This window comes from Rhipicephalus sanguineus, chromosome 3, assembly GCF_013339695.2.
Source record: "Rhipicephalus sanguineus isolate Rsan-2018 chromosome 3, BIME_Rsan_1.4, whole genome shotgun sequence".
NCBI lineage: Eukaryota > Metazoa > Arthropoda > Arachnida > Ixodida > Ixodidae > Rhipicephalus > Rhipicephalus sanguineus.
The window spans coordinates 213,858,604-213,873,176 of record NC_051178.1 but is presented as its reverse complement, the minus strand read 5'-3'; the positions used below and the strand labels follow the sequence as shown (position 1 = coordinate 213,873,176).

Below are 14,573 nucleotides of genomic sequence, written 5' to 3'. Positions count from 1 at the left end.
AACCTTCCTATTTGTTCCATTGATTGAGCTTCATTTACAATGGATTCTGGTACAACAAACATTCGGATATAATAGACTAAAATGTCAGGCCAGCAAGGTGGTAAGGACTCCTTTAGAGTGGACTTTTCTACCATGAACATATCAAATTCAATAACTTCCGACTTCAAACATAGCTTACCATACTTTTGGGGCGGCAACAGCGCGCCGCGATTATCGACGTACCGATTTAAGAACAAATGCCGCCGATCTTCGGTCTGTCCATGATCAGCTATGCCTAGCTGTAGCGACAAAAAAATCGGCACGCAGCGTATTTGGTGTTGCGTTTTCGGGACACTGACGCGAGAAATTGCTAGCTGCTGCCACCGCTTCTCCGAGCAGTCGCTGCGCGGCGAGCTTGGCCAGGGAGTCCGCTGCCGATGCACAAAATGGCCATCTGCAGTTCTGAGGAGTCAGCGGGCGATGCGATTCGTTGCTTGCGACGAAGGACATTGCGGCTCCTTCGCTTTCGCATGTCCGCTAGCGCGATGTTCTTGCCCGCAAAGTTCAGATTTGTCTCGTACATCAGCACCGTGAGCGGAGTTAGGCCTAGCCACGACATCGAGTAGAAAGCTCGGTTGCGATGTGCATGACCGCGGTGCCCGATGTTTCAAAGTACATTATGCTCGATTGCGAGTACAGAGAGTTGTCCTGTGGTGGTCTTCGTCATAAGCTCCGAAGTGCTGATAAGAAGAACCTCTAACAGCGGGTCCAACGAGTCAACGCTATTACAGTCGCACGTCTGCGATGTTCTACACAAGTATGCGATGTTTGCGACGAGTGCGGCGCGCTATCGTAATTTGATGATTGAGCTTCCGCTTGCAGCTGCCAAACAAAAGCGTTCTAAATTATCGTCAACCTGTGAACACAGAACGAGTGCAAACATGTCACTAAGTAGCGAAATTTTCGACAGCCACAACCTCGCGACCCTCAAGCAGCAGATGACGATCCCGAAGCGAGCATCATGGCAGAAGAAGCCAATTGGAGGCCTTGATTTTAACTTCAAACATGTACACTTGTTACTGAATGGAGGAGCTAGCTGAAACGGATATCTTGAACACAGAGAAATGCTCTTTACGACGAGCCCGAAATGGTGGCACACGGTTGCGCCATTGCCGAACTCTAATTTTGAAAAGCGCTGTTTTCTTTTCTTTTTTTCTTTTTTCCATTTCCGCAATTTTTTGCAAGTCGGCAGACGCAAAAAAATTTTTTATAGCACTTCCATATAGTTTTCAGTGAAGATATTTTGAAATCAGATAGAAAATGGGCTACAGAAACTGAAAATGCAATTTTCCGAAAAGCGCATTTTTTTTGGTTCTCCGTTAATTAAACCATGTTTGTGACTTGTAATTCTCTCCGGTTATAACAGACCAATTCCGTGTTTACATAAAAGTCTGTTGTAACAGTACTTGGATTTTACATACTCCCTTTACAACAGACCAAAATCCTCTTCACTGTGAAGGTATGTTGTAATGAGGTTGTACTTATATGCGAAAACACTCAGAACAAAGAAAATTTAGAAGATACATTTTGGAAATAAATGACCCAGGAATAGCATAAAAAATAATAAATGTTCCGCACAATGTTTCTATTAAAATATACAAAAAAATCTGAACCGAGGTACTGCCTCAATGCTCGTGCAATGAGGTGAAGCATTTCCTGATTTTTCGTGTGACACAGGTGCTATTTTAGCATAAACTTTTCCTTTTCTTTTTTTTTCGAGACTAGCCTGCTTGTGTTCCAATATAGATGGATGCCCGCGATGTGAACAACACCTATATAAATCAGATGTGCAATGAACTTCACCAGTTCGTCTGACGTCACCTCTTTTCATGAGCCACCTCTCATCGCATAGGTAGGTGGTCCAAATATGCATCCAAGCATATTTATTCGTATTTTTGCCAATAGTGTTGAAAAAGAAAGAACGAAATCATGTGCAGTCCTAAAACGACTCGTGTCGCTCTGTAGAGCGGGGCCGAGATCTGCTCCGGTGGCCTTCTTGTTTTGGGGGTAGAAGCTTTGCTGCCGGCACCAGCACATCGTGCCACAGTGACGTGTGGACCTCGCACGTAACCAGAGTAGCTCTAAGATTGTGCACAAAGGTCAGGAGCTATGCACGTAAGGCCGTAAACGAAACCAACCCCTGAATGACTGCGGATGTCCTAGGCTGACGCTAAACACTGTTGCCATCAGAGCTTGAAGCTGAGATGCCTTCATCTTCGGACTCAAAGCTTGTTGTCACTAAATGCAGGTGGGGTTGCAAGATAGTTTCTCGCGGCGCAGGTGCGCACCGATGCGTGCGTGACGCTGCCGCCATAGGAGCGACTAGCGACCCCGGGATGTGGCTGTGTCTGATATAACAATAGAAGCGAAACCGAAGCTGTTGGAAACTGGCTGAAAAGGCCACGTCCACACGTTATACATGCGGCAGACCTTCGGAAATATTTTTTCCTAGAATAAATCTTCCTCGACTCCAAACAGCTCTCTAGTGAATAGCTGGCATAAATTTCAGGCAATTATTACACCTCAACACTGTCACATTGCGAAGCTGAAACCATAATTTGATATTTAACTTGCAAAAGTTCTTTTGATTACAGAACTTATATGTTAATGAAGCATAACCTCCAGCGGCACGCATTTCTCTCAAGTTCGTCAGCCAAGCACATTTTCCCAACAACACACGCACATTGGTTCGCGCAAAGGTGTGTCAAAAATCATTATGTTGCCAAAACGGGCCAATTCAAACTGATTCTGAAAGTTCAGTGGCTCGACTAACTAGTAGGAGGTGCTAGGTGCACGAGAAACAAATTCAACATGACAAAATTAACCATTCAAAGCATCGATCAGCAGTGATTGATTTGAATAAGCATGGTAACAAAAGAGTTAACTTGAAGCCTCGACTTGACTTGGTAATGTCAGCCTCAAGACAGCGCGTGACTTCAAGCTCATCAAGACAGCCATTGCAATTCGTAGACGCTCCGAGTGCATTCCTTAGTCAAGTCAGCGCTTGCTCATGATGAGGCACTACTGGGTTCGACATTATGATGCCAACTTGAACGCAATATCCTTCTTTTTTTTTTTCTGAAAAAAATGAAACCTAACCACGAAATAGCCGAAACGCTGTGTTTTGGCCATTTAGGACATGGAAACGCCACATGTGGTGTAATCCAGCATACGCAAATAGACACGGACATAAAATAAATAAATAAAAAGATGAGACTCATACATGAATGTTGTGTTGGCTATATCGTTTGAAACCGCAAAAATGCCAGCAGCACTCGTGCGGTTTTCTTCCAGAAACAATATCGTGGAACGTGGCCTCCGCGATCAGTTCCGGCACTTCGCCGTTGCTACGGTGCGCTGCCAGCGTTTATCGCGGAGGCCACGATGCGAACGTCATGTTACCCCGTACACTTCCATTTGGTTTCCTTTGTCGCATAACCGTGGCCTCTGCACACTCAAAAAAAAGTGCGCATCTCCTAATGTGGCACCACAGGTTTTGCATGAGGAGGCGTTGTGCATGCAAACTGAAATGCTCGTAGCGTCTCCATGAGGCTGCGTCTGCAGTGGTAGGATTAGTCTCTCTCTTGTGCGCCGCTATGCTTCAGATTCGAAGACCGATTCCAGACTGCTCGCGTCCGGACTTGGTTTTCAAGACGACTTGGTGGAGCAAAGCTTGCCGGAAGGACACGTTTCAAGTTGAGGAGGATATCTGAAATACGTTTGCGCTGCCTGGAGGCAGTGACAAGTCAAGTTCAAGTTAAGGAACCTGTCTGAATACGGTGGTAAGACTTCATTCCAAGATGACTTTATCTAGGTAGTCATGACCATGCCAAGCCACAAGCAAGATAAGCCAAACTCTCTAGTATATTCCAACATTCTCATTACGTGTCAATACCATTCATGCAACTAACAAACAGATGTGTGGTGCTTCTCAATGTAAACATCAGCATTTAGGTGTGCACTAGTGACAGTAAGAATTCTATTACCTTAATGTAAGGCAGATCAACATCTAGGCAGGCAATCAACACACAACAAACATGAAGGAATTACAGTAAAGGCTTGTTAATTTCGATTTCACAGGACCGCGAAAAATGCCCGAATTAAACGAATGCCAAATTATAGGAAGTGCCAAGAAAACAGTAAAGAAGCATCTATTACATCAATGCGTTTTCATTTTCTTGATGAAGACCTCAATCCAATACTTATCTGCATAATAGCAGCGTAAAAGCTGCAATTTTTGTCATTCGTGACTTCATTTCCATTGTGAATGTGGCTCAAGACTCCTGTATCTTAAGCCGAAACGTGCTGTTAACCTATCCCTTATCACATACTGCCACCACCACCACGTGCACGTGACTATAATTTTATCGCCAGAAAAAAAGGCCGGCAGCCGAAAACTGATCGCTCGTCTATCATAAATGCAAGCCAGTTTTATGCCAGCATGTGGACCGTGGCTGAAGCTCCATCTTCAACAGCTTCCGCCGTGTTCGAGTTTTGTGACATTGCACGTGCATTGCCCAAAGTCAAAATGTAGCAACTGAGTGCCGCATCCTTTGTAGACGAAACCGTGGTCACTAAAGACACGATTGTTGTGCCTACGCAGTTCTGAAGGCACACGCATGCCCTACACCCTGAGTCGAAACAAAATTGCTGAGCACAGAATCTGCTGCTGAATAAACCTGGCTCGCTAATGCATAGTCTTGGATGGTGAGGCAATGCTTCGGTGAAGTGTCCATTAGTGCACAATAGCATTGTTCACAGTGAACTTGCCTTGCTGTGCTCTCTCCACATTGAAGTTTGCATCTTGAAGTAACTTGGCGATGACCGACTCGATGTCTTCGCCAACATAACCAGCCTGTGTCAATGTTGTACAGTCGCAAATGGCAAATGGTACATCTAGGCACCTTGCTATTGTTTGCGCTAGTAGCGTCTTTCCTGTAAGGCACAGGTGAAAGGATTTTAGCAAGAACACACGACATAGACTGCACACAGTTATTTCTGCGTGGGCTTTGAAACTGTTGCTTAAGGTATGAGGCCAAGTGGAAAAAGTGAATTTTTTTTCAGAATGTCATTTCTTGGTTTTTGGTCATAATAAATGCGTGATTTATCACCCATAATTTTGCTGCATAAAGTTTCTGTCTACGCAGTTTCTTTCAAAAGATACAAGCAAAAATGTTAGATCACCCATCATCTACGAAACAGAAACTGAAAGTACCAGTTTTGTGTGCATCATAAGATTAGCTCGATATGTAGTATACTGTGTTGGTTATTTAACAATCATATCAAGTGCGAACATGTAGTATTGCTCTAATAGCATTGTAAACCCATCATTTTGAGTCATAAAAGTCTCACTGGGTGGATGCGCAATGTCGTACATCTCAAGGACACGTATGTGGGCCTGTAAATCATCAAATTTGCTTTGTATGACACTACATGTCATTTGAATAATGGCAACAGAAGCGCATTTGATATTTTGAAGCAAGTTGGCATCGAGCCTGGCTTCTACACTACAAAAGCTTGCCTCACAAATGATCCGCACCGCATCACGAAAGCATCCCACCAGGGCACTGATGCTGCAAAGCAAGCTAGAAAAAAAAAGGGAAGTTGCCGCTCGAGCAAAGGCACACAAGAGTAAGGTCCAGGTTGGAACTGGCTACAAGTATAGAGGATCTTAGGGCTCTTGATCACCTTGTGTAAGTGCTGCACCCGTTTCAACTTTCTTTGTTGATTTTCTCAGAACTTACATTTTTGGTATTTTTCCGTACGCAAACATTAATAACGTTTTTGCTAATACATATTTTTCATTAAAACTTGACACACTTCCCAATCACATTAGTGGGTGTGCGATGAACCTCAATAAGCAAAATCATGCCACAAGATTTAATATGGCTGCCCGTTATATGAAGGTGCCCTTAGTGTTAGTGCATAACTTTTTGGTTATTTAATCACTATAATTTGAATATTCATACGAGCTCATTTGTTTTGGTTTGTTTCAGCACTGGCCAAAGCTTATGTCTCTGCAAAAAATTAGGTTTTTTATTGAGTGGAACTTGAGTTAGGAATGTTCGCGTAAGGCCCACTTTTAATGAAATTTTTAATTATGAAAAATTAACAAAAAATAGGACTTGCTTTATAATGCTCACATGCACCTAAAAAGGTGTGCTTTCTAATGCAGACTAATAATTTCTAGTGATTATCGCTTTTTAAAAAAAACTTTCCGACACTTGGCCTCATACCTTAAGACAATTTAGGGTCACGGAAGTATAACCTAAAAATCATGCACCACATCAAAAAGCCGAGTCTAAACAAATGCCACGAGATTTAATGAAACCAGCAGGAAAAATCACTCGATACTACTTCTTGCACATCAAATATAAAAGAACGCTCTTCGTGTTTACAGTATCAAAGTCACAAGATAATTTCAATATTCTTTCTTGTTAGCTAATGCAGCTAAAGCGCTTGGATCCTGCCTTTGCTACCATGTGAGAGAACCAAGCTTTTATTTGACCCTTTTTGCATGCATGGACACATAAACAAAAAGTAACACAAGGTATTACAGGGCCCCCAAACCACCCAGAGTTCGAACACACACATGAACGTACATAAAGTGTAGCTGAACCCCTCGCCCCTTCTTTCTTGTTACGCCTCTGTTGCCAAGTGATGTCCACGATTATCGGACAACATGGGCATCACATTTTCGAATATAATGTGGTATGCCGATGACAGCATTTGTCTAATCACTGCTAAGACAATGGAAGTCAGCAAGAGCTGAGTGCATACTTCCAATGTTAGCTCCAATCAAAATTTTATTAGCTTCTCATTTAAAGGCGATCCAGGGGCACAGCCAGAAATTTTTTCAAGGGGGGGGGGGGGATACTTGATGTTTGTTCGTGCGTGCATTTGTAAGTGTGCGTATTATATACGCAAGCAAAATTCAAAATTTTCAGGGGGGGGGGGGTTGAACCCCCCCCCCCCCCCTTCGCTACGCCCCTGGGAAGATCCCATTCTAGGTACCGTATTTACACAATTGTAGCTCGACCCACTTTTTAAAATTTGAAATCCGAAGTTGGGGGGGGGGGGGGTCGACATACAATCGAAACCGAAACTAGTTTCGGTTGTAAGGTCTTACAATCGAAACCGAAACCAACTAGAAATTAGGCACGCTGTCGCATGGTTACGACGTTTTGTTTACGTTCCAGCTCCGTCTGTAACATACGCTGTATTTTTTCGTCTACAACCCACACCTTCAGCAACGATTCGCGTAAAATTTTCTAAAAATGATCCACGCGTATTGCCGCGAAGCTAGCTTTCCTGTATAGCTTTAAAGCAATGCCGTGAAGCCACCTTTGCACACAAAAATTCGATATTGTCTTTTTCAGCGACGTCGTAAATAAATTTCCTTCATGAAATGGGCTCGCGCTTTTTTCTTTTCTTTTTTTTTTTGCCGTGCGATATTGGGGGGGGGGTGTCGACCTACATTTGCGTCGACTTACAATCGTGTAAATACGGTAAGCTTAAAATTTGCCATTCCAGAACACCAATGCAACAGTTTAGACTAGTTTAATGTCTGCCTCATGAAGGCACCTCTCACACTTATAGAGGAACTCTTCCACAGCAGCAGCACATTTATTTGATGGTCCTTTATCTGCACAACACCATTACCCATCTCCGAAACAAAAAAGCAACACCAAACAAAATGTTTATCAAGCTTCAGCTTCCAGCACGGAAGCCTTGTTCACAATGAATGCATCACCAGAAGTAAATGGGCTTGAGTAATCAGTGCAAACAGCGTGCATAGATCGGGTTTAGATTTCCACTGTTCTGATTAACTGTGTTAGAAGTGGTCTGTATGATAAGCGATTCCAGACATAGCCAAGATATTTTTTCAGTGGCGACGATTCTTGCTTTGTCCCAATCAATCTTGCAGTCATTCGTGACGGCATGTTGTCCTAAAGCGTTTTTGCAGACACTCCTATTCTTTACGTCACAGGCGTGCTGCTACAAACGTTTCTTGTAGTTTCCGGATTCCCTGATGTAAATGCGCTAGCAGCTGAGCAAGGTATTTCGTAAACAACACCGGGGAAATGCTCCCTGGGCAAGTGGTCTTTCACTCTCACATTGTGCATCTGTTTGGCTGGAACGTATGCCACGCATACTCACGTAGGACACACGCCAAACATTCACTTGTTCCAGGAATATACGTTCGCTTCCTAGAGATGAGGTGCATAATAAACGTCTTGTTTGGACTCGTTCATCTCGCTTTTTGTTTAAAATGTATCCTCCCGGGCAGACAAAACTCCGTCATGCTCTCGACTTCATTAGCCACCTCAAAGGCAAGTGTTGCAATGAAGGCACTGAAAATCAAGAAAGTCTTAAAACTGAGTTTGCTGCCATTACAAAGCCTTATTACAACAGCCATACACTTTTGCCCTGGTGTGAATGGACAAGAAATGTATCAAGTTGCTCAGCCATTTCGCTCACCTGAACCTGTGGGCCCCAGGAGCAAAATATTGCTTTTCTCGAGTCTAATTTCGGCATCAGAGGCATCTAGAACATCTGTTCCCCGTGTGCCGTGGCCATCGGCTTCGGTGCCATGAGCTGTGGGTGACGACGGCTGACTCTGGATGCCCAGTCCCAGAGCACTTCCATGAGTGATGCCCGAAATGTGCAGCAGATCTGCTCGTAACAGGCCAGAAAACTGGTGTTAGGAAGCACCACAGAACTTACGCATGGCAACGCTTGCTGGAACAACACACAGGAGAAGCTTCCATTTGTAAGACACACCTAGACACACTAACAAAGAAGAGTAGCGCTGCTCTTCCTTGCCTGTTTTATGGGCCTGTTTCTGAATCTTGAAAAATTTCCCGCATGAAAGATAAAACTGCTACATAAATGGATTGCCAAAACCATTAAATGGCAGAATACAAATGTAATTTGCCAAGTTGACGCGTAGACTTGCTGTGTAAAACAGGAGCAAAGCTTGTATTCTTGCCTTGCTTTGAAAACGTTTGTTGATGCCTCACTCCAGATCATTTTTGACACTTTTTTCAGGGAAGTGCAACAACATTTAGTTACAAGATGTTTAGTAAGTTTTAAACATCTGAAAGCACAAAATTGATCATTTTCAAATATGGATGTTTTGCTAAACCCCGAAAAAACAAACTGCAACCGAATGAAATTCCCAATATAATGAGGTATTTCACTTTATAATTGATGCCCATAGAACAACTGTGTTAATCCCCGATTTCAGGAGAATGAACCTTGACTACAGCTGTAAAGCAACACCATGAACTGAAACGTGTGCTGGTGTCAAAACGTGGCTTTTTGCAAAGGCCTTTTTCAAGTCGCATGCTGCTCCAGTCAAAAGGGCATATTTTTGTCCCACAACTGTCATCTGGCTTGCTTGACAGGAAAGTGGCAAGCTCTTGCCACTTTCCTGTCAAGAATGTTATGTCACGCTATAATGCGCATGTTGTTCGTGAGCAGGAAAGGCCGGGCGTGGTGATAATTCGAGGAAAGACATGCAAGATAGATTGTGGCGGGACGTAACGACACCCCTTTTATTAATTTTTTTCTAAGAGTGTACAGTAGACGTTTTCAGCTCACAAGTGGCAACTTGCACCTGTCACTAAAGCAGAAGATATACAGCCATTCTATTTCTCCATCTTGTAGAAACTTGGAGAATACCAAATAAACTTACAGTGTGCAATGGAACAAAAAATACCTAAAATCCCGAGCAGGCGCCCCCCTCAGCAAGTCGAAATTCCTGGCAAAGTGGAGGGCGGGGCTTCCCGAAACAGCATCAAAATTCAAGATGGTGGCATCAAAGCTTTCCCCCCGAGAAAAAAACTAAATGCATGTGGACTTCCTCAGAATTCATCCCGCTCTCGTTCATGTCACAGCTCATCACGACGATGGCTCACAGACACAAGAAACAATGGCAAAGCAATCAGACCATGTCAAGCGTGGCATGGAAGCAAAAGCTCTACGCAACTAACACAGATCTCGGAGGCCTTACTTTTGCTGACTATGTCATCATAGGAACCATCTAGGAATACAGATATCGAAGGCCATGCTTGTGCTCGCAGGACCCGCAGGTCCCCCATGCTTGTGCTCGCAGGTCTTGTGCCTAAGTTCAGTGTGATCATCATGCGGGAAAAACATTCAGGCGCAGGTGCTTGGAAATTGGGATGCTAAGCAGGGTTGGATGGGATTCAAGCAGGCAAGTGTTGCATAGATGCGGGGGCGGGGGGGTGGGGGGCACTTAACCGAAGCAGCATGTAAATGTGAAATTAGCAGCAAAATTGGAGGGCTGCTTGCTCAGAATTAGGTGTAACACTAAGACAGCAAAGTGAATCGGAGAAAAAACAGGCGTAGCTGATATCTTAGTCGATAAGAAAAAAGAAACTGACCTAGGCAAGTCACGTCACAAGGACAAATCACCGATGGTCAGTTAGACCGATGGAATGGATACCAAGAGAAGGGAAGCATTGCTGAGGATGGCAAACGGTTAGCTGGAGTCACAAAATTAAGAAATTTGAAGGCATAAAATGTTATCAGCTCACGCAGGGCAGGGTGGATTGCAAATACGGGGAGAGGCCTTCGTGTTGCAATGAACATAAGATAGGCTGAGAATGATGATGATGAATTACCACTGTTCTATCCTTCACTGTCACAACAATCACCGCACCGTGTTCGACCTGTGTTACAGCTTGACACACTATATATGGCCTCTGTGTTTGCCAGCTCTGCAACAAGTCGTGGTCTCACTAAAAATTATTCTTTTTATGTTATTTAAATAAGCTTTTTTGTTTGTCATCATTCGAGCCTTTTTGTGGCCCTTTCAATATAAAGTCGAACACGGATATATCGAAACCACATATATGGAATTTTCGGCTATATCGAACTTGCAAATTATCCCCTTGAAAATCCTGTGTAAAAGTATAGAAATCCGCACATTTATATCGAACGGTATTTTTACCCGCCATCGGATATATCAAACGCCGCACGAGCTGGAAGGTGCGCTTCGGCACTCGCCGTGCACCGCGACCTTCGCCACCTTCGCGGCGCCGCGCCTCCGCCGACACCCGAAACGCTCGAAAAACGTGAGGGCGAGAGGGCTTGGACTGTACTCCTGTTGGGCGCGTTCTCCAACTTGCGGAATGACTTTTTTTTTTCTCTCTCTCTCTTTCTCATGCTTTCTCCGCGTTACCATCGGCTCAGAGAGCAGGAACAAAGGAGCCGGTGGCCTCCTCCTTTCGCCTTTTCTTTTTTTAGAGCACGAACGGAGGACCCGGCGACATCCTCTTTTCGCCTTTTTTTTTTGTTGCTGTTTTGTGAGTTTTGATCAACCAACCACAGCCCGCGCCTTTCGTATTTGCTCAGCCAATCACAGCTCGCGCCTTTCGTAGATTGCTGCTGCCCTCACAGGGAGCCCGGGTAGTCATAGTGAGTTGTCACATACCACCGCATTCATCTTTTGAGTGCATGCTGTGCAAAGGCGCTGTGGACTGCTTGAATTTTCGACTTCTCATGTAGCAATGGCCAGCATCAAGAAGCGCAAGAACACAGTGGCCAACTACTTCTGGAAGGCAGGCTTCGTGACAACGAAACTTGCGGAAACCGATGAAGACGGCGACGAAGAGTGCATAGACGACGCGTTTCGCGAGTTGTCGTCACTTTTCCTGGCTACTGTTCTACCCGAAATATCCGCGCATGATTTCGTGGAAGCAAACTGCAATGTTCAGGCTGCTGTGAGCCTCGCTGACGAGGACACTGTAGCTGCGGTCGCAGCGACCCAGGATGCCCAGGCCGACAGTTCAAGTGGCGACGAAGATCATCCGGACGAGGAGGCGGCTACACACGCGTACTCCGCCGCTGAAGTGGTGGCAGCGTTCGGCTTGATTTGCCGTTGTTGCGGCGACATGGAGGGAACCGAGCTGTTGCACCTGGACAGCCTCGATAAAATCGAGGCCAGCGTCTTCAACTTCATTTCGAAGATGAAGAAGCAGGCCAAGATAAGCGTATTTTTTTCACGCAAATAAATCATTCTGTTGCATCGTGTGTGCGGAATTAGTTGTCATTCTTGAATGCGCCGATTGTAGGTGATCGTCTGCCACTGGTAAGGTCTCGGGGCCTGTATTTTCTTATATCGTATTTTTCATATATTGAACTAATTCGCGATCCCCTTCGAGTTCGATATATCCGTGTTTGACTGTACATGTAAAAGAATCTGTACAGATGCTTTGCATAAAAGGTTGAATTTCACAACAACAAAGTAAACTGCCGATATTAGCGTTCACATCAAGACCACTGGTTGCCCATGCATTATTGTGAAGGGGTAATTGTTGTTCAGTTTATGTCAATTATTGTCCCCTATTTGGCTGCTGGATTGATTTGGTTGTGTCCAAAAAATAATCAAGCCCCTAGAAGAAACCCACCATATTTTGTTAATTTAGAGTGAAGGCCATGCCACTTAGTGCCTTCAGTTAGCATCAGCTGCCACCCCATGCAAAGATCACGTGCCCCGTAACGCCCTCTGGAAAAATGTGTTCCACACTCGTCGCCTTGGCTGTGAGTGGTGCTGGCTAACCCTCTCAGAGATTACCGTATATACTTGTGTAAGGGCCACCCTCGTGTAAGGGCCGCACCCCTACTTTGGAGGGGGAATTCCGAAAAAAAAGAAATTGAAAAAGTCCCGCCAGAAAGGTGTAGTTAGTTCAGTTGCAGCTAGATGGCGCTGCCAGCTTTTCCGCTTCCGCCGACCTCGACGGCGCCATTACTGCTTTGTGTGGTGCATTGTTGGCATCATGTGGGTAGCTTGGCAGTGTTTCCTCAGATCGGCGTTGTCGGTGTCACTTTGTCTGTAGTAGTGAGCCCTGTTTGAGCCATCGCAGGTGAGGGACGATGGGCCGGCACTTGAGATCTTTCACTGCGGCATTTAAACTGCAAGTGATTGAATATGCCGAGGAGCACGGCAAGCGAGAAGCTGGACGCAAATTTGACGTCGATGAGAAGCACATGCGTTACTGGATGAAACAGAAAGATGCCCTCGCCGCTACCAACAGGAGCCGAGAGGCATTTCGTGGAAAGAAGTGCAAATACCTGGAACTCGAAGGCGAACTTGTCAAATATGTCATCGACACTCGAAGGGACGGCTATGCCGTCTCAAATGACATGATATGCGTGAAAGCTCTGGCCATCGCTCGCCACATGGAAATACCCCAGGCACAATTCAAGGCAAGTCGGGGGCGGACTACGCAGTTCATGAACCGTAACTAGCTCTCCAACCGCCGCCGAACAACGCTTTGTCAAAGGCTTCCAAGTTAGTACGAAAGCCATGTGATTAAGTTTCATTGCTTTGTAAATGGTCTCAGGAGGGAGCATGAGTACAACCTCTCCCAAATTGGGAATGCGGACCAGACTCCTGTGTGGTTCGATGTGGGAGAAATCACCACAGTGGATTTAAAAGGCGCGAGAAGTGTGTCTGTGCGCACGACCGGCGCAGAACGTCAAAGATGCACTGTGATGCTGTGCATCACGGCAGACGGCAGAAAACTTCCGCCGTACGTCGTATTCAAGCGAAAGACTCTCCCTAAAGGGAAGTTCCCTCAGGGAATCATCGTACGTGCCCAGGAAAAGGGTTGGATGTCTGGGGAACTCGTCTTAGATTGGATAAAGACCGTCTGGGCAAACAGACCTGGAGGCCTGTTACAACGGAAAGCCCTCCTTGTTCTGGACAGTTTCAGGGGCCACTTGACGGACCGCGTCAAGAACCGACTCGCCACGACTCGTACGGACTTGGCCGTTATTCCTGGAGGACTGACGAGTGCTGCAGCCGCTAGACGTCCACGTTAATCGTCCGTTTAAAGCGGAATTTCGCCGATGCTGCTCGGAATGGATGGCTGGAGGCCATCATGAGAAGACCCCTACAGGACGGCTGAAGCGGGCATCGCTACAAGTCTGTGCGTGGATTTTGAGTGCGTGGCGTGCCGTGTCGTTTGAAACAGTCGCGAAAAGCTTTACGGTGACTGGAATTTCAAACTGCATGAACGGCACTGAGGACTTGAATGTCTCTGGGAGGACGCCGACGCCGAGGTGAGCTCTTCCGAGAACGAGGACAGCGATAGCGAAATGGAATCGTAATAAAAACATTCCTGGCATGTCATTTGCGACTCTCTTGCACTCTGCTACTGTTGCGGAAACAGTACAGACCTTTGGTGAGCTGTCATTGGCCTGATTCGTGTAAGGGCCGCAGCAAGCAAAAATTTCGAAAAAAAAAGTGTGGCCCTTACACGAGTATATACGGTACATATGCAGAAATACCTAACGAAATGGACGGGAGAGCGCCTTCCATCATAGCTTGATTGGTAGAGCATCAAACACACAATACGAAGTTTGTGGGTTCAGATCCCACCAGCGGAAAGGGTGATTTTTTCGTCCACATCAATTCATTTCAATTTATGCCACCATTAGTACACTACAGTTAAAGACAACAAATAATGTCCTGTATGCTTTCCCGGCCTACTTGTCTG

The 14,573-nt window shown here is 45.3% G+C and overlaps 1 protein-coding gene across 1 annotated transcript in view; it reads right to left on the bottom strand.

Moving 5' to 3' along the window:
- LOC119388271 (ATP-dependent Clp protease ATP-binding subunit clpX-like, mitochondrial) overlaps positions 1-14,573 on the bottom strand; it is a 72,974-nt gene that overhangs the window by 43,552 nt on the left and 14,849 nt on the right. The window contains exons 6-7 of the mRNA XM_037655952.2: positions 8,521-8,715; positions 4,810-4,974 (exon numbers count right to left, since the gene is read on the bottom strand). Coding sequence (XP_037511880.1) covers positions 4,810-4,974; positions 8,521-8,715 — 360 coding nt within the window. The remainder of the gene's footprint in view (positions 1-4,809; positions 4,975-8,520; positions 8,716-14,573) is intronic.